The 25,518-nt window shown below is 46.0% G+C and overlaps 1 protein-coding gene across 6 annotated transcripts in view; it reads left to right on the forward strand.

Annotated features, from left to right (window-relative positions):
* Positions 1-25,518, forward strand: part of ADAM33 (ADAM metallopeptidase domain 33) — a 106,974-nt gene that overhangs the window by 9,128 nt on the left and 72,328 nt on the right. For 4 of the 6 annotated variants that reach the window (XM_058193057.1, XM_058193059.1, XM_058193061.1 and 1 more), the window contains exon 2: positions 1,960-2,042. The exons of the other annotated variants lie outside the window; for them this stretch is intronic. In XM_058193057.1, coding sequence (XP_058049040.1) covers positions 1,960-2,042 — 83 coding nt within the window. The remainder of the gene's footprint in view (positions 1-1,959; positions 2,043-25,518) is intronic. 6 annotated transcript variants of the gene reach the window in all.

A 25,518-nucleotide genomic window follows, 5' to 3' on the forward strand; every position in this document is an offset into this window, starting at 1 on the left:
GGCGGCATCTGGACTTTCTTGCTTTTCTTTTGAAGAGGTTTCGCTTCTCATCCCAGAGGCTTCTTCAGCTCTGACTGAATGGTGGGGAAGGATTGATACTCCTTGCAGACAGCTTTGGATGAGAAGCGAAACATCTTCAAAGAAAAAAAAAACAACCAGAAAATCCAGTTGCCTCTTGAGAAAACACCTTTGGGATGTTAATTTTGGATGGTTTACCAGTTGTAATCTTAACGCTAACCTCGTTCCCATTAAGGTGCGAGCTTCAAAATTTAAATTTAGGACTGCTTGGGATCAACCTAGACCGGGGGTCTCCCAACCTTGTTCCCCTTTAGACTTGTGGGCTTCAACTCCCAGAGTCCCTCAGCCAGCAAAGCTGGCTGAGGAACTCTGGGAGCTGAAGTCCACAAGTCTTAAAGGGACCAAGGTTGGAGACCTCTGACCTAGACAGTCAAACAACTTCACGCTCCATGAAAATGTCCTCCTTTTCCATTCTCAATCCTGGTTTTCTGTCCTCCCAAGTACGGGTCATTCTCAACTTCCAACCTTTCATTTAGCGACCGACGTTACAGTGGCACTTTTGCAGAAAAGTGACCTCTGACCGTTTTTCAGAGGTCACGGTGGTCACACCTCCCCGTGGACACCTGTGATCTGTCCCCCCTCGCCTCCGTCCGAGCGATGACTTAATTAGCCGGCAACTATCAGCTCTAGCGAGCGTCTGCCAAGTGTTTCTGTTATCTCGCTTGAGTCAGCCAGGAAACCAGGAACAAACAGGACTTCGGCTCTAATTCTCCCTCTAAGCAGTTGATTTGCTCGCCACGAAGTGGTATAGCAGCCCTTGCTGCTTTTATATCCTGTGGGGTGTGGCTCCATGACTCAGCACTTCCTAGGCCTGCCTCACCCCTGCTTCTCTTGTTCCCGCCTCTCCTGCCTACGAAATCTAGGGTCCAGCCAGGCCTGATTGCCATCAGCCGGGTCTGGGCGTGGCCTCGGGGAAGAGTCAGGGGACAGAGGCCTCATTATCTCCTCCACCTGGCCTGCCTCTGGCTCCTGGAGCTGAGCATGCTGTGGGAACGCAGCCATGACGTGGTCATCAAAGGTTGCAGGTCGTTTTTCATCTGAATGGAACCAAAGAAAGCAGTTCTCCAGGGAGGCTCTCCACGGTCCAGGAACAGCCGTGCGGACCAGATCTCTGGCCATTGACTTTGCCATCTCTGGGAAAACACTCGTCTTTAATTGGGTTGGGCTAGAAGACCTCCAAGGTCCCTTCCAGCTCTATTCTGATTGACGTTTTTTTCTTTTAAAAAAATTGAAATTTTATTTTAGAATAGAATAGAATAGAATTTTTTATTGGCCAAGTGTGATTGGACACACAAGGAATTAGTTTTGGTGCAGATGCTCTCCGTGTACATAAAAGAAAAGATACCTTCATCAAGGTACAACATTTACAACACAATTGATGGTCAATATATCAATATAAATCATAAGGATTGCCAGCAACAAGTTACAGTCATACAGTCATAAGTGGAAAGAGATGGGTGATGGGAACGATGAGAAGATTAATAGTAGTGCAGATTTAGTAAATAGTTTGACAGTGTTGAGGGAATTATTTGTTTAGCAGAGTGATGGCCTTCAGGAAAAAACTGTTCTTGTGTCTAGTTGTTCTGTTGTGCGGTGCTCTATAGCGTCGTTTTGAGGGTAGGAGTTGAAACAGTTTATGTCCAGGATGCGAGGGATCTGTAAATATTTTCACGGCCCTCTTCTTGATTCATGCAGTATACAGGTCCTCAATGGAAGGCAAGTTGGTAGCCATTGTTTTTTCCGCAGTTCTAATTATCCTCTGAAGTTTCCTTCTTCTTCTTCTTCCTCTTTTTTTTTTTTTTTTTTGGTGGTGGTTTGCAGGTTGGTTTCCCATTCCTCCATTTTGTAATTATTATTGTTATTATTTTGGTTAATTTTTAGAATGGCCACCCGGAGGAGAATCCGTCACTCCCCGCTGGATTTCCGGAGGACGGAGCCGACGATCGGCTGAAGGGGCAGAAAAGGTAAAGATCGGCTTGGATCATTCGTGCTCGTCCGAGTTTTGGTTTAATTTTGGATGTCTGTAGAGATTCTCCATCATCCAGGTCCTGGTTGTCCCAAAGGTGGTTTTTCAGGCGGCATCTGGACTTTCTTGCTTTTTCTTTTGAAGAGGTTTCGCTTCTCACCCCAGAGGCTTCTTCAGCTCTGACTGAAGAATGGTGGGGAAGGATTGATACTCCTTGCAGACAGCTTTGGATGAGAAGCGAAACATCTTCAAAGAAAAAAACAACAACCAGAAAATCCAGTTGCCTCTTGAGAAGACACCTTTGGGACGTTAATTTTGGATGGTTTACCAGTTGTAATCTTAACGCTAACCTCGTTCCCATTAAGGTGCGAGCTTCAAAATTTAAATTTAGGACTGCTTGGGATCAACCTAGACTGGGGGTCTCCCAACCTTGTTCCCTTTAAGACTTGTGGACTTCAACTCCCAGAGTCCCTCAGCCAGCAAAGCTGGCTGAGGAACTCTGGAGCTGAAATCCACAAATCTTAAAGGACCAATTGAGACCACTGACCTAGACAGTCAAACAACTTCACGCTCCATGAAAATGTCCTCCTTTTCCATTCTCAATCCTGGTTTTCTGTCCTCCCAAGTACGGGTCATTCTCAACTTCCAACCTTTCATTTAGCGACCGACGTTACAGTGGCACTTTTGCAGAAAAGTGACCTCTGACCGTTTTTCAGAGGTCACGGTGGTCACACCTCCCCGTGGACACCTGTGATCTGTCCCCCCTCGCCTCCGTCCGAGCGATGACTTAATTAGCCGGCAACTATCAGCTCTAGCGAGCGTCTGCCAAGTGTTTCTGTTATCTCGCTTGAGTCAGCCAGGAAACCAGGAACAAACAGGACTTCGGCTCTAATTCTCTCCCTCTAAGCAGTTGATTTGCTCGCCACGAAGTGGTATAGCAGCCCTTGCTGCTTTTATATCCTGTGGGGTGTGGCTCCATGACTCAGAACTTCCTAGGCCTGCCTCACCCCTGCTTCTGTTGTTCCTGCCTCTCCTGCCTACGAAACCTAGGGTCCAGCCAGGCCTGATTGCCATCAGCCGGGTCTGGAGGCGTGGCCTCGGGGGGAAGAGTCAGGGGACGGAGGCCTCATTATCTCCTCCACCTGGCCTGCCTCTGGCTCCTGGAGCTGAGCCAGGGAAGCCGGTGCTCCCGAGGTAAGTCCTGATGGCCCTTCCCCCTCACTTTCCGAGTCACTTTCTGGCAGGGGGCCCGGCTCGGGGGACGCAGACACAACAACCTGATTAAAATTCAGATGCTTGGCAACCGACTCGTATTTATGACGGTCGCGGGGTTACACGATTTCCGTTTGGGGACCTTCGGAGAAGCAAAGTCAATGGGGAAGCCAAGTTCACTTAACGACCGGGATCTGAACTTAACAACTGCGGCAGGAGTTAAAATGGGACAATACTCATTGAACGGATGTTTCACTTAGCAACCGAAATTTTGGGCCGAATTATGGCCATAAATCGAGGACCACCTGTAGGTCCAATCCTGGTAACTTTCCCAACCCAGACAAAGTTGACCAGGGTTGATGACCAACTAGGAGCTAGTAAGATCCACTTAGCGACAGACAGTTCTCCAGTTCTTGCTAAGAAGATGCCAAGAAGATCAGAAATCTTCATGGAACAAGGACGATTCAAATTCTGGCCCGAAAAAGGAAAAGAAAAGAAATAGAGGCGGTCCTTGACTTACAACCATTTTCACACTTATGACCATTTTCCACACTTACAACCATTTTCACGCTCACTGCTTTTCACACTTATGACCATTTTTTCACACTTAACCATTTTCCACACTTACAACCATTTTTCACGCTTACTGCTTTTCACACTTGCGACCATTTTTTCACACTTACGACCCTCTTTTCACACTTACGACCATATTTTCACACTTAACGACCCTTTTTCACACTTATGACCCTTTTCTCACACTTACAACCATTGCAAGTTTGGAGGATTGGCAAGCGGTTTAGCGACCCTTCAAAACGACTGGAAAAAGCGACTTATGACCGTTTTTCACACTTACAACCCTCGTTGCATCCCACCACCCCCAAGGTCACGTGATCCAAATTCAGAAGCTTGGCCCCTGACTCATATTTATGACGGTTGCAGTGTCCTGGGGCGAGGGGGAGGGTGTCACCCGATTCCCCTTTTGCGACCCTCAAAGTAAAGGGGGAGGAGTCAGATCCACTTAACGACCAGCGCGCTGGGATTCCCTTAACGGTGACCAGGAAGGTCGTACATTGACTTAACCAACGTCTCGTTTACGACGAACATTTGGGGCTTGATTGTGGTCGTAAGTCGAGGATGACCTATCTAGACATAGAAAACGTTCAGTTTTCGGAGTTTTTGGACCCAAAGAGAGAAAGGGATGAGGGTTGAGTTGGGGCTGTGATTTCAGAGGTCACGGTGGTCACACCTCCCGTGGACACCTGTGATCTGTCCCCTCGCCTCCGTCCGGCGATGACTTAATTAGCGGCAACTATCAGCTCTAGCGGCGTCTGCCAAGTGTTTCTGTTATCTCGCTTGAGTCAGCCAGGAAACCAGGAACAAACAGGACTTCGGCTCTAATTCTCCCTCTAAGCAGTTGATTTGCTCGCCACGAAGTGGTATAGCAGCCCTTGCTGCTTTTATATCCTGTGGGGTGTGGCTCCATGACTCAGCACTTCCTAGGCCTGCCTCACCCCTGCTTCTCTTGTTCCCGCCTCTCCTGCCTACGAAATCTAGGGTCCAGCCAGGCCTGATTGTCATCAGCCGGGTCTGGAGGCGTGGCCTGGGGGGGGGGGAAAGAGTCAGGGGACAGAGGCCTCATTATCTCCTCCACCTGGCCTGTTTCTGGCTCCTGGAGCTGAGCCAGGGAAGCCGGTGCTCCCGAGGTAAGTCCTGATGGCCCTTCCCCCTCACTGTCCAAGTCACTTTCTGGCAGGGGGCCCGGCTCGGGGGACGCAGACACAACAACCTGATTAAAATTCAGATGCTTGGCAACCGACTCGTATTTATGACGGTCGCGGGGTTACGCGATTTCCCTTTGGCGACCTTCGGAGAAGCAAAGTCAATGGGGAAACCAGGTTCACTTAACGACCGGGATCTGGACTTAACAACTGCGGCAGGAGTTAAAATGGGACAATACTCATTGAACGGATGTTTCACTTAGCAACCGAAATTTTGGGCCGAATTATGGCCATAAATCGAGGACCACCTGTAGGTCCAATCCTGGTAACTTTCCCAACCCAGACAAAGTTGACCAGGGTTGATGACCAACTAGGAGCTAGTAAGATCCACTTAGCGACAGACAGTTCTCCAGTTCTTGCTAAGAAGATGCCAAGAAGATCAGAAATCTTCATGGAACAAGGACGATTCAAATTCTGGCCCGAAAAAGGAAAAGAAAAGAAATAGAGGCGGTCCTTGACTTACAACAGTTCATTGAATGGCTGACCGAAGTTACATTTTCGCACTTACAACCATTTTCACACTTATGACCATTTTCCACACTTACAACCATTTTTCACGCTCACTGCTTTTCACACTTGGGACCATTTTTTCACACTTACGACCCTCTTTTCACACTTACGACCATATTTTCACACTTAACGACCCTTTTTCACACTTATGACCCTTTTCTCACACTTACAACCATTGCAAGTTTGGAGGATTGGCAAGCGGTTTAGCGACCCTTGAAAACAACTGGAAAAAGCGACTTATGACCGTTTTTCACACTTACAACCCTCGTTGCATCCTCCCCCGCAAGGTCACGTGATCCAAATTCATACGCTTGGCCCCTGACTCATATTTATGACGGTTGCAGTGTCCTGGGGCGAGGGGGAGGGTGTCACCCGATTCCCCTTTTGCGACCCTCAAAAGTAAAGGGGAAGAAGTCAGATCCACTTAATGACCAGCGCGCCAACCGCGCTGGGATTCCCTTAACAGTGACCAGGAAGGTCGTACATTGACTTAACCAACGTCTCGTTTACGATGAACATTTGGGGCTTGATTGTGGTCGTAAGTCGAGGATGACCTGTCTAGACATAGAAAACGTTCAGTTTTCGGAGTTTTTGGACCCAAAGAGAGAAAGGGATGAGGGTTGAGTTGGGGGCTGTGATTTCAGCTGTTCGGCCGGTGGGGGGGGTCTTCTCTTAATAGAGACCCCTTTGTTCACCCAGATTCCGGCTTAAGTCATCGGAGCTCCGTCTGCAAACAGCTGTTTCCCAGCTGCAGGAGAGTGGAAGTGCGCGTGGCGTTCAAAGCACCCAGGCGCTTTGATGAAAATATATATATATATATTTTTTTGGGGGAGGGAGTGGAAAGTTGCTACTGTGTTCCTTCTTCTAATGTCCCGGGGTTCTCTTCCTGTGCAGGTGGTCCTTGGCTTACGACCCCAGGGTTTCCGTTGCTAAGCGAGACAGCCGTTAAGTGAGTTCGTGGCCTGCAAACTCACGGCTGGGGCGTTGGGCATCGGGTTAGAACTGTGCAGGATGGGAATGAAGAGAAGGAGGATCTGAAGGACTTCGTATAAGCCTCGAAAAGGGGGGAGGGGAGATCTTTTTTTGGGGGGGATGGGCGAAGAAACCTGGTCAAATCCCCTTTTTTGGCAAATCTTCGTGGTTCTCCAGTTGAAGTGTTAGATGCAAAGTTCTCTTTCTAAGCCCTTGGACCATTTTTAATCTCTGGAATGAAATGCTCTCTCTTCTCCTTCCTTCCTTCCTTCCTTCCTTCTCCCTGCTTTCCTTCCTGCCTCCCTCCCTCTTCCCTTCTCACTCATTCACTCCCTCCTTCCCTCCTTTCTTCCTTTCTTCCTCCCACCCTCCCGCTTTCTTCCCTCCCTCTTCTCCATTTCCTTCCTTCCTTCCTTCCATCCTCACTCTCCTCCCTTCCTTCCTCCCTTCTCCATTTCCCGTTCTTCCTTCCTGCTCTTTCTTTCTTTCTTTCTTCCTTCCTTCCTTCCTTCCTTCCTTCCTTCCTTCCTTCCTTCCTTCCTTCCTTCCTTCCTTCCTTCCTCTATTCTCCCTCTTTCCTTCCTGTCTCCCTCCCTCTTCCCTTTTCACTCATTCACTCCTTCCTTCCCTCCTTTCTTCCTTTCTTCCTCCCACCCTCCCGCTTTCTTCCCTCCCTCTTCTCCATTTCCTTCCTTCCTTCCTTCCTTCCTTCCTTCCTTCCTTCCTTCCTTCCTTCCTTCCTCTATTCTCCCTGCTTTCCTTCCTGCCTCCCTCCCTCTTCCCTTCTCACTCATTCACTCCTTCCTTCCCTCCTTTCTTCCTTTCTTCCTTTCTTCCTCCCACCCTCCCGCTCTCTTCCCTCCCTCTTCTCCATTTCCTTCCTTCCTTCCTTCCTTCCATCCTCACTCTCCTCCCTTCCTTCCTCCCTTCTCCATTTCCTTCCTTCCTTCCTTCCTTCCATCCTCACTCTCCTCCCTTCCTTCCTCCCTTCTCCATTTCCTGTTCTTCCTTCCTGCTCTTTCTTTCTTTCTTTCTTTCTTTCTTTCTTTCTTTCTTTCTTTCTTTCTTTCTTTCTTTCTTCCTTCCTTCCTTCCTCCCTCTCCTCCCTTCCTTCCTCCCTTCTCCATTTCCCGTTCTTCCTTCCTTCTTTCTTTCTTTCTTTCTTTCTTCCTTCCTTCCTTCCTTCCTTCCTTCCTTCCTTCCTTCCTTCCTTCCTTCCTTCCTTCCTCACTCTCCTCCCTTCCTTCCTCCCTTCTCCATTTCCCGTTCTTCCTTCCTGCTCTTTCTTTCTCTTTCTTTCTTTCTTTCTTTCTTTCTTTCTTTCTTTCTTTCTTTCTTTCTCTTTCTCTCTCTCTCTCTCTCTCTCTCTCTCTCTCTCTCTCTTTCTTTCTTTCTTCCTTTCTTTCTCTCTCTCTCTTTCTGTCTCTTTCTCTTTCTCTTCCCCATCTCTCTCTCTTTCTTTCTTCCTTCCTCTTCCTCCTTCCTCCTTTCTTCCTTCCTCTCTCTCTCTTTCTCTCTCCCTTCTTTCTCCCTGTCTTTGTTTCTCTTTCCTTCTCTTTCCTCTTCCTCCTCTCTTTCTCTCTGTCTACCTTTCTCTCTCACACACTGTTTCTCTCTTTCTGTCTCTTTCTCTCCCCCTTCCCTTTCTGCGATACACCCTGAAGTCCCGCATAGTTGTTGCTCTCCTGTCAGTTGTGTGTATTGCTTTGAATTCCACTCACAACAGAGAGACGCAGCCCAGGTTCCTCCGGCCGGCTGTTTGTTGCTTCGGCTTCTATATTTAGGGTGCTGAGAGTGGGTGGCAGAGAACGTGGGTTTATTTTGTGCTTGGCACATCCACCTCATTCCTTCTTCGGGCTGGGGCATGGCCTGCCTGCACCACAGCTGCAGATGGAGGTGGGCTGGACCAGGGGTGAAATCCAGCAGGTTCTAACAGGTTCTGAAGAACCCGTAGCGGAAATTTTGAGTAGTTCAGAGAACCGGCCAATACTACCTCTGGCTGGCCCCAGATTGGGGAGGGAATGGGGATTTTGCAGTATCCTTCCCCCCAGGAGTGGAGAGGGAATGGGGATTTTGCAGTATCCTTCCCCCCAGGAGTGGGGTGGGAATGGGGATTTTGCAGTATCCTTCCCCAGGGTGGGAGGAATGGGATTTTGCAGTATCCTTCCCCAGGAGTGGGGTGGGAATGGGATTTTGCAGTATCCTTCCCCAGGGTGGGGTGGGAATGGGATTTTGCAGTATCCTTCCCCAGGGTGGGGTGGGAATGGGATTTTGCAGTATCCTTCCCCAGGAGTGGGGTGGGAATGGGATTTTGCAGTATCCTTCCCCAGGGTGGGAGGAATGGGATTTTGCAGTATCCTTCCCCAGGGTGGGGTGGGAATGGGATTTTGCAGTATCCTTCCCCAGGAGTGGGGTGGGAATGGGATTTTGCAATGTCCTTCCCCAGGAGTGGGGTGGGAATGGGATTTTGCAGTATCCTTCCCCAGGGTGGGAGGAATGGGATTTTGCAGTATCCTTCCCCAGGAGTGGGGTGGGAATGGGATTTTGCAGTATCCTTCCCCAGGAGTGGGGTGGGAATGGGATTTTGCAGTATCCTTCCCCAGGAGTGGGAGGAATGGGAAATTTGCAGTATCCTTCCCCTGGAGTGGGGTGGGAATGGGGATTTTGCAGTATCCTTCCCCCAGGAGTGGGGTGGGAATGGGGATTTTGCAGTATCCTTCCCCCCAGGAGTGGGGAGGGAATGGGGATTTTGCAGTATCCTTCCCCCAGGAGTGGGGTGGGAATGGGGATTTTGCAGTATCCTTCCCCCCAGGAGTGGGGTGGGAATGGGGATTTTGCAGTATCTTTCCCCTGCCACGCCCACCAAGCCACACCAGGCCCACCAAGCCACGCCCACAGAACCGGTAGTAAAAATATTTGAATTTTACCACCGGGCTGGAGCCTGATCTCCGGGGTGGCCGAAGAGGGCTAGGCAGGTTGTCAACTAACTGGAGTCTTTCCTGCAGGATGGGGGGGGGGTGCCAGTGCAGATGCCCCAAACCCCCAAGCAAACCCCCAAAACCTCACCTTGAAGTCCAGGGGCATTAGATGGCCATGAAGCACAAGAACGAATCGTGGAGTCCAGTTGCTACTCATCTGCAGCTGAGCATGTCCATGTTTCATAGTAGTTTGTCTGGCAGTTCCTTGATTGGGGCTGTTGTTTACTTCTGGATTGTTAGTCTGATGTTAATGTCTGGGTGCTGATTGCTGGCGGGGAGGTGCCTTCTGGTCTTTTTAGTTCCCTTTTTGGCTCTTTGGTTGTCTCTTTGGCACAGTATATGGATAAACACATTAGAGCAAGCCAGTAGAACAGGGTTCTCCAACCTTGGTCCCTTTAAGACTTGTGGACTTCAACTCCCAGAGTTCCTCAGCCAGCTTTGCTGGCTGAGGGACTCTGGGAGTTGAAGTCCACAAGTCTTCAAGGGACCAAGGTTGGAGACCCCTGTATTAGAATATACCTGGAGAGCAAAACCCCACTAGCACTGATGGTGTTCCCTAGTTGGGTCATGAAACATCTGCAAGAAAACCCACCAAGCTCAGAGAGCACCAAGGGCCCCCGATGAGAAAGACGAGCGAATCAACACAAATCCATCTGCCACAACATTGCACATGGCTCAGTAGTGTTTGCCAAGTGAATTGCAATGCAACCGTTGCTTCTGATCTTGGAGCCATGATGCCCATCTCTAGTAGGGTTGTTTTCAATTTGGCAACTCACCCACAAGATATGTGGAATTAAACTTCACATTTAAGATACGTGAATTCCCCAAGCCAATATATTTGGACTTTAGTTTGTAGAATTCCCCAGCCAGTATGTGAGGACTTCAACTCCCAGAATTCCCCAGCCAGTATGTGAGGACTTCAACTCCCAGAATTCCCCAGCCAGTATGCATTGACTTCAACTCCCAGAATTCCCCAGTCAGTATGTGAGGACTTCAACTCCCAGAATTCCCCAGTCAGTATGTGACGACTTTGACTCCCAGAATTCCCCAGTCAGTATGTGAGGACTTCGACTCCCAGAATTCCCCAGTCAATATGTGAGGACTTCAACTCCCAGAATTCCCCAGTCAGTATGTGAGGACTTCAACTCCCAGAATTCCCCAGTCAGTATGTGAGGACTTCAACTCCCAGAATTCCCTAGTTAGTATGCATTGACTTCAATTCCCAGAATTCCCCAGTCAGTATGTGACGACTTTGACTCCCAGAATTCCCCAGTCAGTATGTGAGGACTTCAACTCCCAGAATTCCCCAGTCAGTTTGTGAGGACTTCAACTCCCAGAATTCCCCAGTCAGTATGTGAGGACTTCAACTCCCAGAATTCCCCAGTCAGTTTGTGAGGACTTCAACTCCCAGAATTCCCCAGTCAGTATGTGAGGACTTCAACTCCCAGAATTCCCCAGTCAGTATGTGAGGACTTCGACTCCCAGAATTCCCCAGGCAGTATGTGAGGACTTCAACTCTCAGAATTCCCCAGTCAGTATGTGAGGACTTCAACTCCCAGAATTCCCCAGCCAGTATGTGAGGACTTCAACTCCCAGAATTCCCCAGCCAGTATGTGAGGACTTCAACTCTCAGAATTCCCCAGTCAGTATGTGTGGCCTTCAACTCTCAGAATTCCCCAGTCAGTATGTGAGGACTTCAACTCTCAGAATTCCCCAGTCAGCATATGAGGACTTCAACTCCCAGAATTCCCCAGTCAGTATGTGTGGCCTTCAACTCTCAGAATTCCCCAGTCAGTATGTGAGGACTTCAACTCTCAGAATTCCCCAGTCAGTATGTGAGGACTTCAACTCTCAGAATTCCCCAGTCAGTATGTGAGGACTTCAACTCTCAGAATTCCCCAGTCAGTATGTGAGTACTTCAACTCCCAGAATTCCCTAGTTAGTATGTGAGTACTTCAATTCCCAGAATTCCCCAGTCAGTATGTGTGGATTTCAACTCCAGTTGCCTCGCTGGGGAATTCTGGAAACTGAAGTCCACCCATCTTAAATTTGCCAAGTTTAAAAAAAGCCCTGATCTATAGGGTGGGCCATGGAGGTCGGATGGGGTGGGAAGGGGGGAAAATGTTTTATAGGCGTATCTCCTCTACAGACCCTCGGCTGGAAGAAGGCAGTGATTCCGGGGTCAAGAGAAAATGACCCTTTTCTCCTTTTAAGGCAGCGGTGGGGTGCGGGGGGGGGGAGGGTTTGGTTTCTCTGGGGCTCTGCCCCACGCCTGCCTTCCTCATTTCGTTTCTTGGAATCCAGCAAGAATTCTTGGGAGCTACAAATCTCACAGCAGCCAGGAGGAAGTGAGCAGTAACCCAAGAAAGACCAAATCAAAGCGAAAACAAACAGTTGTGCTATAGTGGTGTGGGTGCGACTTTCCAGCTGCGGTTTGACATCTGCCCTCCTCCTCCTGCAAACTCTTATTTGAATTGCACCAACCTTTAAAAAAAATAATTGGTGATTATTTTCAAATCTTGGACCGCCTCCTCCTCCTCCTCCTGCAAACTCTGTTTGAATTGCACTAACCCACCAAAATTGGTGATTATTTTCAAATCTTGGACCGCAGCTTCAGGCAGCAACACGCCAGCCAAGTCAAAATTTTGCAGTCGGATTTTAGTTTAGTTTTAGATGAGTTTAATTTTACTTGAGTTTTAGTTGAGTTTATTCTTTATTTTTATTATCTAATATTTTATTATCTTTTTTATTTATTATTTACTTATATTGTTTAATTGAATTTTACTTTGTTTTGTTATGTTATTTTTATTTTATTGTCTTATTTAGTTTTTATTCTTTTATCTTTTACTTTTTATTTTATTGCCTTATTTATTTATTTATTTTATTATTATTTTTTACTTCTATTGCCCTATTTTATTTTACTTGGTTTTATGTTATGTTATATGACATTGTTTTATTATTTTATTTTATTGTCTTATTTATTTATATTTTATCTTGTTTATTATTTCTTGTTTCTATTGTCCTATTTTATTTTACTTTGTTTTATATTTTATTTTACTTTGTTTTTTCAACAGTGAAAAAAGTAAGGTTCTACATTTAGGCCAAAAAAACAAAATGCACCAGTACCGTATATGTGGTACCTTGCTCACTGGTAGTAACTGTGAGAGGGATCTTGGAGTCCTAGTGGATAACCATTTAGATATGAGCCAGCCGTGTGCAGCAGCTGTTAAAAAAGCCAACACAGTTCTGGGCTGCATAAACAGAGGGATAGAATCAAGATCACGTGAAGTGTTAATACCACTTTATAATGCCTTGGTAAGGCTACACTTGGAATATTGCATCCAGTTTTGGTCGCCACGATGTAAAAAAGATGTTGAGACTCTAGAAAGAGTGCAGAGAAGAGCAACAAAGATGATTAGGGGACTGGAGGATAAAACATATGAAGAACGGTTGCAGGAATTGGGTATGTCTAGTTTAACAAAAAGAAGGACTAGGGGAGACATGATAGCTGTGTTCCAATATCTCAGGGGCTGCCACAAAGAAGAGGGAGTCAGGCTGTTCACCAAAGCACCTGAGGGTAGAACAAGAAGCAAAGGGTGGAAACTGGTCAAAGAAAGAAGCAACTTAGAACTAAGGAGAAATTTCCTGACAGTTAGAACAATTAATAAGTGGAACGACTTGCCTTCAGAAGTTGTGAATGCTCCAACACTGGAAATTTTTAAGAAAATGTTGGATAACCATCTGACTGAGATGGTGTAGGGTTTCCTGCCTGGGCAGGGGGTTGGACTAGAAGGCCTCCAAGGTCCCTTCCAACTCTGATGTTATGTTATGTTATGTTATATTATGTTGTGTGACATTATGTTTTATTTTATTTCATTTTTGTTTTATTGTCTTATTTATTTTTTTGCTTTTATTATTTTATTTTATTTATTTATTTTATTTAACTTATTATTATTTTTTACTTTTATTGTTTCATTTTATTTTACTTTGTTTTATGTTATATTATGTTATGTTATTTTTATTTTATTGTCTTATTTATTCTTTTATCTTTTACTTTTTATTTTATTGCCTTATTTATTTATATTTTATCTTGTTTATTATTTCTTACTTCTATTGTCCTATTTTATTTTCCTTTGTATTACGTTGTGTGACGTGATGTTTTATTTTCTTATGTTTCATTTCATTTCATTTTTGTTTTATTGTCTTATTTATTTTTTTACTTTTATTATTTTATTTATTTATTTTATTTATCTTATTTATTTATTTACTTTTATTGTTTCATTTCATTTTTTTATACGTCCTGTTTTCAAACTCCCTCACAGGAAGATTTTTGCTGAAGGTGGGAAAATGGCTGGCTGAGAAACCTGACGTGAATTTAGCCTCTCGGGGCCTCTGATAAACCTTTTAATACAATTTCTTAGTCCCCCAGAATCTTTCCCATTGTTTAACTCACAAAAACGCCAATTTTTTCCTAAAATCTGTGACCCTCAAGATACTGCCACCTCACTCTGATTTTTTTTTTTTATAAAAAAGTTTTATTTTTACAATCATAACAAATAATTCATCCAATGTACAATTATATACAATTAGTCGGGCTTGCCCAGTCACCACCCCCCTTTTTAACACTCTTCCCTCTTCTACCTTCTTCTACTTTCCAGACCTTCCTCTCCTTCTCTTATCTACATCCTCTCCTCCCTCCACCCTCCACCTTCCTTCTCCCTCTTCTACCCCTCTTCCTTCCTCTTCTCCTCTTTCCTACCTCCTACTCTCTCTTTTCTCCCTCTCACTGTTCTACAATGGTAACTGGGCAGACCCGACCCTACATTAATTATATTTATACATCTTCAATAATCCCTGTACATTAACCATCACTCCATCTCTAGCCTCAACCCCCCAATTCCCCTCCCCTTTACCCCCCACCCCCCTCCCCGACTTCCCAGAACAAAATGCAGGGTATCAAAACTAACAATCATAATCCAAAATAAATCTTAAATTATAATCTCTAGTCACTCCACACATAATCACACTCTCAATTCCCCTCTCCTTCAAAAATATATCTAATACAAAATATTTCCTAAATTTACTCATATGCTATTTGATATTTTTTTATCTGATACTTATTCTGAATATAATCAATCCACATTTTCCATTCTAAAATATATTTTTCTTGTGTGTAGTCTTTCAAATAAGCAGAGATTTTTGCCATTTCTGCCAGATTTGATACTTTAAGTGTCCATTCTTCAATTGTGGGTAATTCTTCTTTCTTCCAACACTGAGCAATCAAAAGTCTTGCGGCTGTTATTAAGTTCAAAATCAATTTAGTCTCTATAACTGTACAGTCCATAATTATTCCTAGTAGAAAGAACTGCGGAGTAAACTTAATCTTCTTTTTCAAAATATTCTGCATGATCCACCATACTTTAATCCAAAATGCTTTAACTTTTTTACAAGTCCACCATATATGGTAATAAGTGGCATCTTCACAATTGCATCTCCAACATTTAGCCTGTACATTAGGATACATACATGACAACTTTTTGGGGTCTAAATGCCATCTATAAAACATCTAGGAGACTACCTCACTCTGATTTTTGATGGTTTTTTGACTGATTCCAGCATTTATTTCTGGTTTCTATTAAAAACAAACGAACACCACTCGTTGGTGCAAGCAGCTTTGCTTAACGACTGTAATATTCACTGAATAACTGCAATGCTCGCTTAATGACAGCTGCAGAAAAGCTGGTAAAATCAGGTGTGGTGACTTGCTTAACAAGAGCATATTTCCAAGCTCAACTACAGGTAGTTCTTGACTTACAACGGTCTGTTTAGTGACCGAAGTGACAACGGCACTGAAAAAAGCGAGTGGCGACGGTTTTTCACACTTAACGGCCGTTACAGCATCCCCCCTGGTCACGTGATCATAATTCAGACCCTTGGCAACCAATTCACAGTTATGACGGTTATAGCATCCCAGAGTCACACGATCCCCTTTTGCGACCTTCCGACAAACAAAGTCAGCGGGGAGGGGGGGGGAAGCCAGATTCGCTTAACGGCCGTGTTACTAATGTAACAACGGCGGCGATTCACTTAACAACCGTAGCAAGGAAAGTCGTAAAACGGGGCAAAACGGACGTAAGAAATTTTCTCAGCGATGTAAATTTTGGGCTCAATTGTTGAAGAAGTCAACGGGGAAGCCGGGTTCTCTTTTAACGACCGTGTTCCCAACTGACCGACTGCAGTGATTCACTTAACAACGGTGACAAGAAAAGGTCGTAAAATGGGGCAAAACTCACTTGAGAACTGTCTCGCTTAGCAATGGAGCAACGGAGTAAATCAAGAACTATCTGTACAGTATCTCTCTCTACTATCTCTACTGTATAACTTGTTGCTGGCAATCCTTATGATTTATATTGATATATTGACCATCAATTGTGTTGTAAATGTTGTACCTTGATGAAGGTATCTTTTCTTTTATGTACACTGAGAGCCTATGCACCAAGACAAATTCCTTGTGTGTCCAATCACACTTGGCCAATAAAAATTCTATTCTATTCTATTCTATTCTATATGTTGTACCTTGATGAAGATATCTTTTCTTTTATGTACACTGAGAGCATATGCACCAAGACAAATTCCTTGTGTGTCCAATCACACTTGGCCAATAAAAAAAAATTCTATTCTATTCTATTCTACAGTTGTCCATATGTTGGTATGGATAGAATCGAATAGACCAGGGGTCTGCAAACTTGGCTCTTTTAAGACTTGTGGACTTCAACTCAGCAAAGCTGGCTGAGGAACTCTGGGAGTTGAAGTCCACAAGTCTTAAAAGAGCCAAGTTTGCAGACCCCTGGAAGAGACTAACAGAGTTGGAAGGGACCTTGGAGGTCTTCTAGTCCAACCCCCTGCTTAGGCAGGAAACCCTACTCTCCTTCAGACAAATGGCTGCCCAAACTCTTCTTAAAAACTCCCAGTGTTGGATGCAACAACCTTATTTTATCCTGAGACCTGGGAGGTGGATCCGGCTTGGAGATGCCGCTAAATGTCACATCACATTTTTTCCCCTCTTTGTTCAGTTGACACAATTCGGGAAGGTTAGCCAAAAACGGCGCCTGGGAAAGCAGAGCGAAGGCACTGACTCCGCGTGCCCCCCCCTCCCCGGATCATAAATGCGGTTGCCGTGCATTTACCCGGAATGTTTGTCTTCTGTATTGTCTGGGCAGAAAGTTCCCTGCGTTGTTGAGCGAAGGGAATCCTCGTCCTGGGGAAAAAAATGGGAAAATTTCTTTCGGAAACCGAGGGAACACACACACACACACAAAAACTCCAAGTTGCTATAACAGCTGGGTTTGTGTGACCTTTTGTGTGTGTGTGTGTGTGTTTTATTGGGCGGCTTCACAAGACACGCAAACCCTGCATTTGTCTTTGCTGGCGGTTTAAGGCGTGTGGCAAACCCAGGTTTGCAATTTATATAAGGTTGTGGGACAGGCAGTGGATGGAACTGCGGTGGAAGGAACCTTGTGACATGAGACGTGGCATCGTTGTGCTTGTTAATATGGCTCTGCACGACATCCTACAATATCTTGACTCTCAAAAGACCTACGCAAGGGTCCTCTTTGTAGACTTTAGTTCAGCATTCAACACCATCATTCCAGACACTCTTCTAACTAAGCTAAACCAGCTACAGGTACCGGAACAGACTTGTAAGTGGATCACAAGCTTCCTAACAAACAGGAAGCAGCAGGTGAAGCTAAGCGGGATCACATCAGATACCTGTAAAATTAGCTCAGGGCCCCCACAAGGCTGTGGGGTCTCCCCACTTCTCTTCTCTCTGTATACCAATGACTGCATCTCCAACGATCCATCTGTTAAGCTACTGAAGTTTATAGATGACACAACAGTGATCGGTCTCATTCGAGACAATGATGAATCCGCATACAGACGGGAGGTCAAACGACTAGACTTGTGGTGCGACCAGAACAATCTGGAACTGAACACACTCAAAACCGTAGAAATGGTGGTAGACTTTAGGAGAAACCCTTTCATACTTCCACCTCTCAAAATTCTAGACAACACAGTATCAACAGTAGAAACCTTCACATTTCTAGGTTCTACCCTATCGCGAGATCTAAAATGGACAGCTAACATCAAAACATCATCAAAAAAGCACAACAAAGAAAGTTCTTTCTGCGCCAACTCAGGAAGCTCAAACTGCCCAAGGAGCTGCTGATCCAGTTCTACAGAGGAATTATTGAGTCTGTCATCTGCACCTCCGTCATTGTCTGGTTTGGTTCTGCAACCCAACAAGAAAAACACAGACTTCAGAGGATAATTAGAACTGCAAAAAAAATAATTGCTACCAACCTGCCTTCCTTTGAGGACCTGCATACTGCACGAATCAAGAAGAGGGCCGTGAAAATATTTGCAGATCCCTCGCATCCTGGACATAAACTCTTTCAACTCCTGCCCTCAAAACGACGCTATAGAGCACTGCACACCAGAACAACTAGACACAAGAACAGTTTTTTCCCGAAGGCCATCACTCTGCTAAACAATTAATTCCCTCAACACTGTCAAACTATCTACTAAATAGAATAGAATAGAATAGAATTTTTATTGGCCAAGTGTGATTGGACACACACGGAATTTGTCTTGGTGCATATGCTCTCAGTGTACATAAAAGAAAAGATACCTTCATCAAGGTACAGCATTTACAACACAATTGATGGTCAATATATCAATATAAATCATAAGGATTGCCAGCAACAAGTTATAGTCATACAGTCATAAATGGAAAAAGATTGGTGATGGGAACTATGAGAAGATTAATAGTAGTGCAGATTCAGTAAATAGTTTGACAGTGTTGATGGAATTATTTGTTGAGCAGAGTGATGGCCTTCTATTAATCTTCTCATCATTCCCATCACCCACTTATGGGTGTAACTTTGTTGCTTGTATCCTTATAATTTATATTGATATTGTTTCCTGATTTCTTGTTTGTACCCTATGACTATCATTAAGTATTGTACCCTATGATTCTTGATGAAGATATCTTTTCTTTTATGTACACTGAGAGCATATGCACCAAAGACTAATTCCTTGTGTGTCCAATCATACTTGGCCAATAAAAAATTCTATTCTATTCTATTCTATTCTATTCTATTCTATTCTATTCTATTCTATTCTATTCTCCCATTCCCATTCTATTCTATTCTATTGTATTCTATTCTATTCTATTCTAGTCTAGTCTAGTCTAGTCTAGTCTAGTCTGTGCTGTGCTATGCTATTGTCCTATTCCCATTCCCATTCCATTCCTCCTATTCTATTCTATTCTATTCTATTCTATTCTATTCTATTCTATTCTATTCTATTCTATTCTATTCTATTCTATTCTATTCTATTCTATTCTATTCTATTCTATTCTTAGGGAATTGGGGCAGGCCACACCTGGGGCTGCTGTGGTATGCAGAGGGGAGCTGGGGATGAGCGTCTTAAGAGTCTCTTAAACCAATCTGTGCAGTAGGACAAAACACACCTTCTTGTTTGTGGGGTCCTTGGTGCTCTCTGAGCTTGGTGGTTTTCTTGTAGGCATTTCATGACCCAGCTAGGTAACATTATCAGTGCTAGAAGGGAGTGGGGTTTGCAGTGAGGAGGAGGAGGAGGAGGAGAAGGAGGAAAAGGAGGAGGAGGAGGAGGGACTCTGTGGGTCCTTGATGCTCTCTGAGTTTGATGGTTTTCTTGAAGATGTTTCATTACCCAACTAGGTAGCATCATCAGTGCTAGAAGGCAGTGGGGTTTGTGGAGAGGAGGAGGAGGAGGAGGTGGAGGGAGGGAGGGAGACTGTGGGGTCCTTGGTGCTCTCTGAGCTTGGTGGTTTTCTTGCAGGCGTTTCATGACCCAGCTAGGTAACATTATCAGTGCTAGAAGGGAGGAGGAGGACTGTGCGGTCCTTGGTGCTCTCTGAGTTTGGTGGTTTTCTTGCAGGCGTTTCATGACCCAGCTAGGTAACATTATCAGTGCTAGAAGGGAGAGGGGTTTGAGAGAGGAGGAGGGGAAGGAGGACTATGTGGTCCATGGTGCTCTCTGAACTTGGTTCTTTTATTGCAGAGCTTTTATTACCCAACTAGGTAACATCATCAGTTTAAGTGCTAGAAGGGAGAGGGGTTTTCTGTGCATATTTATATGCAAGTGGCTACTGCATTCATGTCAGCGTGAATGTTTTTGGTTCTTACTTGGTTAGGCTGTTTATGTTTGATGGTTTATCTGAGTTGGCATTTCCTTGATTGGGGGGGGGTTATTCTTCTTGATCGTTGGTCTAATGTAGGATTAATTTTGGGAGTTAATCTCTGCTTATCTGGGTGTTGATTGCTGGCCAGGAATGGCTTTGGCCTTTTAGTTTCCTTTTGAGCTGTTTTGATTGTCTCTCTTGCATGGTTTGTAAATGTTGTTTATCTCTATGTGCCTGTCGATAGCCAATTTGTCGGAGCGCCAGGCTTCTAGGAATACTCTGGCATTTTTGGACCTGGCTTTGTTTAGGATGCGCACAGCTTCTCAGTTGAAACCATGGCGAAGTCGGTCCATGCGTTATTATGCGGTAAAAGAGTTTCCATCATGTCTTCTGATCGCTAGTTGGCGTTAAGGGACGCTCTCTTGCGTCCATGAAGATCATGAACACCAACCAGCATCCATAAACACCAATCACTTTCAATCGATCAATCAGAATAGAACTTGAAGGGACCCTGGAGGTCTTCTAGTCCAGCCCCCTGCTCTAGCAGGAGACCTTGTAACATAGGTGGGTTTCGGCAGGTTCTGACCAGTTCTGGAGAACCGGTAGTGGAAATTTTGAGTAGTTCGGAGAACCGGGAGTAAAAATTCTGACTGGCCTTGCCCCCATCTTCTCTCTGCCTCCCGAGTCCCAGCTGATCGGGAAGAAATGGGGATTTTGCAGTAACCTTCCCCTGGATTGGGGAGGGAATGGAGATTTTATAGTATCCTTCCCCTGCCACGCCCACCAAGCCACACCCACCTTGCCACACCCACAGAACCAGGAGTAAAAAAATTTGGAACCCACCACTGCCTTATGCCATTCCAGACAAGTGCCTGTCCAATTTCTTCTTAAAAGCCTCCAATATTGAAGCATCCACAACTTCTGGTGGCAAGCTGTTCCACTGGATAATTGTTCTCACTGTCAGGAAGTTTCTCCTTAATTCCAGGTTAGAGTCGAACAGGAGAATAACTTTACTTTGAATGTACCCTAATCGCAGTGGTGGGATTCAGCCAGTTCGCACCTATTCGGGAGAACCGGTTGCTAAATTTCTAAGGAGTTCGGAGAACCGGTTGTTGGAAGAAATCTTATTTTGTTTTGTTGTTTCCACTTGACAGGGCTAATCCTGTAAGGCAGGCAGGAAGGAAACATTCCGGTGGTGTTTCTAGCCCAATCTTTACTGCCCTGCTTACAGAAACTGCCTCTTGGTTTACCCTTATTACATTGTAACAGCTAAGCTTTCCACCAGGTTCGCCTGGTGCGCCAGTTGCGCCCCTTTCTAGACCGGGATGCCTTGTGCACAGTCACTCACGCCCTTGTGACGTCTCGTCTGGACTACTGCAATGCTCTCTACATGGGGCTCCCCTTGAGGGGCATCCGGAGGCTACAGTTAGTCCAGAATGCAGCTGCGCGGGTGATAGAGGGAGCCCCTCGTGGCTCCCGAGTGACACCTATCCTGCGCAGGCTACCTGTGGCCTTCCGGGTGCGCTTCAAGGTGTTGGTGAACGTCTTTAAAGCGCTCCATGGCATAGGGCCGGGTTACTTACGGGACCGCCTGCTGCTACCGAATACCTCTCACCGACCCGTGTGCTCTCACAGAGAGGGACTCCTCAGGGTGCCGTCGGCGCGACAGTGTCGTCTGGCGACGCCCAGGGGAAGGGCCTTCTCTGTGGGGGCTCCCGCCCTCTGGAACGAACTCCCCCCAGGACTCCGTCAACTTCCGGACCTCCGAACCTTTCGCCGTGAGCTTAAAACTCACTTATTTATCTGCGCTGGACTGGGTTAGTTTTTTAAGTTTATGGGTTTTTAATGGGTTTTATTTCTAAATTTTAATTCTGGCCAATTTAATAAGTCTTTTAATAGTATTTTAATTGTATGTATAGTTTATTATGTATTTTTATCTGGCTGTGAACCGCCCTGAGTCCTTCGGGAGAAGGGCGGTATACAAATTTAAATAAATAAATAAATAAATAAATAAATAAGGCGGAAGCGCCCATCGACGTGAGTGACGTTGAGTTAGCCACGCCCACACAGTCACATGACCCACCGAGCCACGCCCAACGATCTGGTCATTAGGGCAGAGAACCGGTTGTTAAATTATTTGAATCCCACCATTGCCTAATCGGCAGACATTTAAAATGAAATTGCGTTGCCTACAGCTCTCGAAGGGCCAACATACACTACCATAACTATAACAAAATAAATAAATGAATGAATAAATACAGAGTTATGTGTTCTGTATTTATTTTTGTTTGCTTCTCCACCCATTGTTTCTTGTCTTTGGAAACTTAAGTTTCCCCCACTTCTATTCTCTAATCAGCTCTATTCTGATTGAATACCGAGGATGTCAAGACCGAAGTCCTTTTCCCCAGACACCCATCCAAGATCCCCTCCTCGCTTCCCCAATTTTGATATATCTATTTTTATACATCCTGTACGACCGAGAGCATTGGATTCCGGCGGCTTCGAGATCTCCGTCCTTGTTCCTCATCGATGAGTGTTAATATTGATTCTTCCCTCTTGAGTTTTGCTTTGGTGGGCGGATCTAGCTAGCGTTGTTAAGTAGTGACACGGTCGTTAAGTGAATCCATGGCTTCCCCGTGGGCTTTGCTTGTCAGAAGGCCGCCAAAGGGGATCGCGTGACCCCCCCCCAGGAACACTGCAGCCGTCATAAATACGACTCAGTGAGTCAGCCTCTGAATTTTGACCACGTGACCACAGGGAATGCTGCAACGGTCGTAAGTGTGAATAACGGTCCCTTTTTTCGGCGCCGTTGTAACTTTGAACGGTCACTAAGCAAGCTTTCGTAAGTCGAGGACTACCTGGAAAGTCTGCTGTAATACTTGGATGGATGTCTCACCAGTTTCCCTTTAATGGAGTCCCGTGAAGGGGAAGGTGCTACTTCATGAGGCAGGCTGTTCCAGTGGCTAACAATTCCTAACATCGTGAAATCCCTCCTAATTTGTATCCCCATTTAAATTACTTGTAATTTCAACCTCTTGGTTCACTCCCTTCCTGGTAAGATGGGAGAGAGGAAAAAATTCACTCCCTTTTCAGGGTGCCAGGGCCTCGGTTTTCTCTCTTGCAGGCAAACAGCATCTTGCTTTCTTGCTTTCTTTCTTTTTTTTGTTTACATTTATATCCCGCCCTTCTCCGCAGACTCAGGGTGGCTTACATTGTGTTAAGCAATAGTCTTCATCCATTTGTATATTATATACAAAGTCAACTTATTGCCCCCCCAACAATCTGGGTCCTCATTTTACCTACCTTATAAAGGATGGAAGGCTGAGTCAACCTTGGGCCTGGTGGGACTAGAACCTGCAGTAATTGCAGGCAGCTGTGTTTTTATAACAGGCTTCTTACAGCCTGAGCCACACCGCAGCCCTTGAACCTCTTGAACCTCTAATGTAGTGATGGCGAACCTTTTTGGCGCCGAGTGCCCAAACTGGACGGGTGTGCATGTGCGCACCAGGAGTGGACTTCAAGTTTGTTTGCTACCAGTTCACTCATGGGCGCGTGGGCGCTTGCGCTCGTGACGCTTCTGTACATGCTCAGAAACCCCCGGGCGGATGGGCAGAGCCTCCTGCTGCCGCTTCTACCGGTTCGCCCAAACTGGGGCGAACCGATAGCAACTCACCGCTGGTGTGTATACTGGAGTGCTGGAAACCCAATGTCATATCCCACTCCTCCTCCGACGGCCGGGTCTGGGAAGTCTGTATCCAGCGTGGCCACGAAGCCGCTGCAGCTTTGCCAAATTCCTGTCGGAGCTCTCAGGGCAGGCAGGAATCCAAGGTGTGACTTCAGCAACCAGATGAGACTTTGCCTGACTCAAGGAATGCCAGAAAGCAGATCCTTTATATAGGCCGTGGGGTGTGGCTCCATGACTCAGCACTTATCCAGGCCTGCCCCTCCCTTCCTTTTGCTGACGTCACCTCTCCATTCTCCGGAAGCGGGGATCTGTCCACTTTTCATCCTCCTGCTCAGCTGCCGGCAATTCTACCTCCTGGCTGGCTTCATGCTCACACGCTGTAGGAGGGAGGTTTGTTTGCTCAGTCTGTCTGGCCATGGTGCCAGGGCTGGAGGCTGGAGGCATGCCAGGCCATTCTTCTTCACTATCAATCTCTGGTTCAGATAGCAGGAGATGGGAAGGACCCGGCTGAGGAGAGGAGGGCGGGCGAGGCACAACACCCAAAGACCAGCTGGCTGGCGCACGTATGCCTGTTTTTTGGCAATTTTTTGGACCTTTTTCAGACCATTTTTGGCTCAAAAACAGCCTGAAAACAGCCTGGAAAAGGGCCTGTTTTTTGGCTGGTTTTGGGGCTGTTTTCAGGTTATTTTCCGGTGCTCCAGCATCCACGAAGACCAGCTGGCCGGCGCACAAGAAGAAGAAACCAGAATAGCAGCTGGCAACGGTGCGCGTGCCCACAGAGAGGGCTTTGCGTGTCGCCTCTGGCACCCGTGCCATAGATTCTCCATCAGGGATGTAAGGGCAGTATGCGTATTCTGGTGTTTTTTTTTTAATTTTAGCATTTTTGAAAAACACAGTCCTTGGAGAGAGATTGTGCCGAGGTCGAGGGTCATTCTGTGGCATTCCCCCAGCCAGGCTTTCTATCCCAAAAGGAGATGATCGCTCAGGACACCATCTGGCTCTGGCCGGCTGTTACATTCCTAACCAGAGTGCTCAGAAATGAGTTTTCTTTCCTAAGCCTCCTGTGATCCTTCCCAGCCCAGCAATGGATGGAGGCCCCTCATTCCCATCCTTTGTCCCGTTTGGAGGAGAAGGACCATGGTTGGTCCCTCAATGTGTTTATCTTCACAGATTGTGAGGATGGTTCCACCTTTCCTTCTCTGCTCTCCCATGAAATCATCCATCCATCCATCCATCTATCCATCCATCCATTCACCTATCCATCCATCCATCACACATGCGTCCATCCTTCCCTCATTCCCTCCTTCCTTCCCAAATTCCAATCCATCCCTCCATCCATACATGAATCCATCCATCCATCCATCCATCCTTCCTTCCCTCCCTCCCAAATTCCAAGCCTGCCTGCCTGCCTGCCTGCCTTCCTTCCTTCCTTCCTTCCTTCCTTCCTTCCTTCCTTCCTTCCTTCCTTCCTTCCTTCCTTCCTCCTTCCTTCCTTCCCAAATTCCAAGCCATCCATCCATCCATCCAAACACCCATGCAACAATCCACCCACTTATTCATCTGTCCATCCATCCATCCATCCGTCCATCCTTCCTCCTCCTCCTCCCAAATTCCTTCCTTCCTTCCTTCCTTCCTTCCTTCCTTCCTTCCTTCCTTCCTTCCTTCCTTTCTTCCTTCCTCCTTCCTTCCTTCCCAAATTCCAAGCTATCCATCCATCCAAACACCCATGCAACCATCCACCCACTTATTCATCTGTCCATCCATCCATCCGTCCATCCATCCATCCTTCCCTCCCTCCCTCCCAAATTCCAAGCCTTCCTTCCTTCCTTCCTTCCTTCCTTCCTTCCTTCCTTCCTTCCTTCCTTCCTTCCTTCCTTCCCAAATTCCAAGCCATCCATCCATCCATCCAAACACTCATGCAACCATCCAGCCACTTATTCATCTGTCCATCCATCCATCCGTCCATCTATCCATCTATCCATCCATCCATCCATCCATCCATGCAACAATCCACCCACCCATGCATCTTCCTTCCTCCTTCCTTCCTTCCCTCCATTCTTTCTTCCCAAATTTCAAGTCTTCCTTCCTTCCCAATTCCAAGTCATCCCTCCATC

Source organism: Ahaetulla prasina, chromosome 8 (genome assembly GCF_028640845.1).
Source record: "Ahaetulla prasina isolate Xishuangbanna chromosome 8, ASM2864084v1, whole genome shotgun sequence".
Taxonomy (NCBI): domain Eukaryota; kingdom Metazoa; phylum Chordata; class Lepidosauria; order Squamata; family Colubridae; genus Ahaetulla; species Ahaetulla prasina.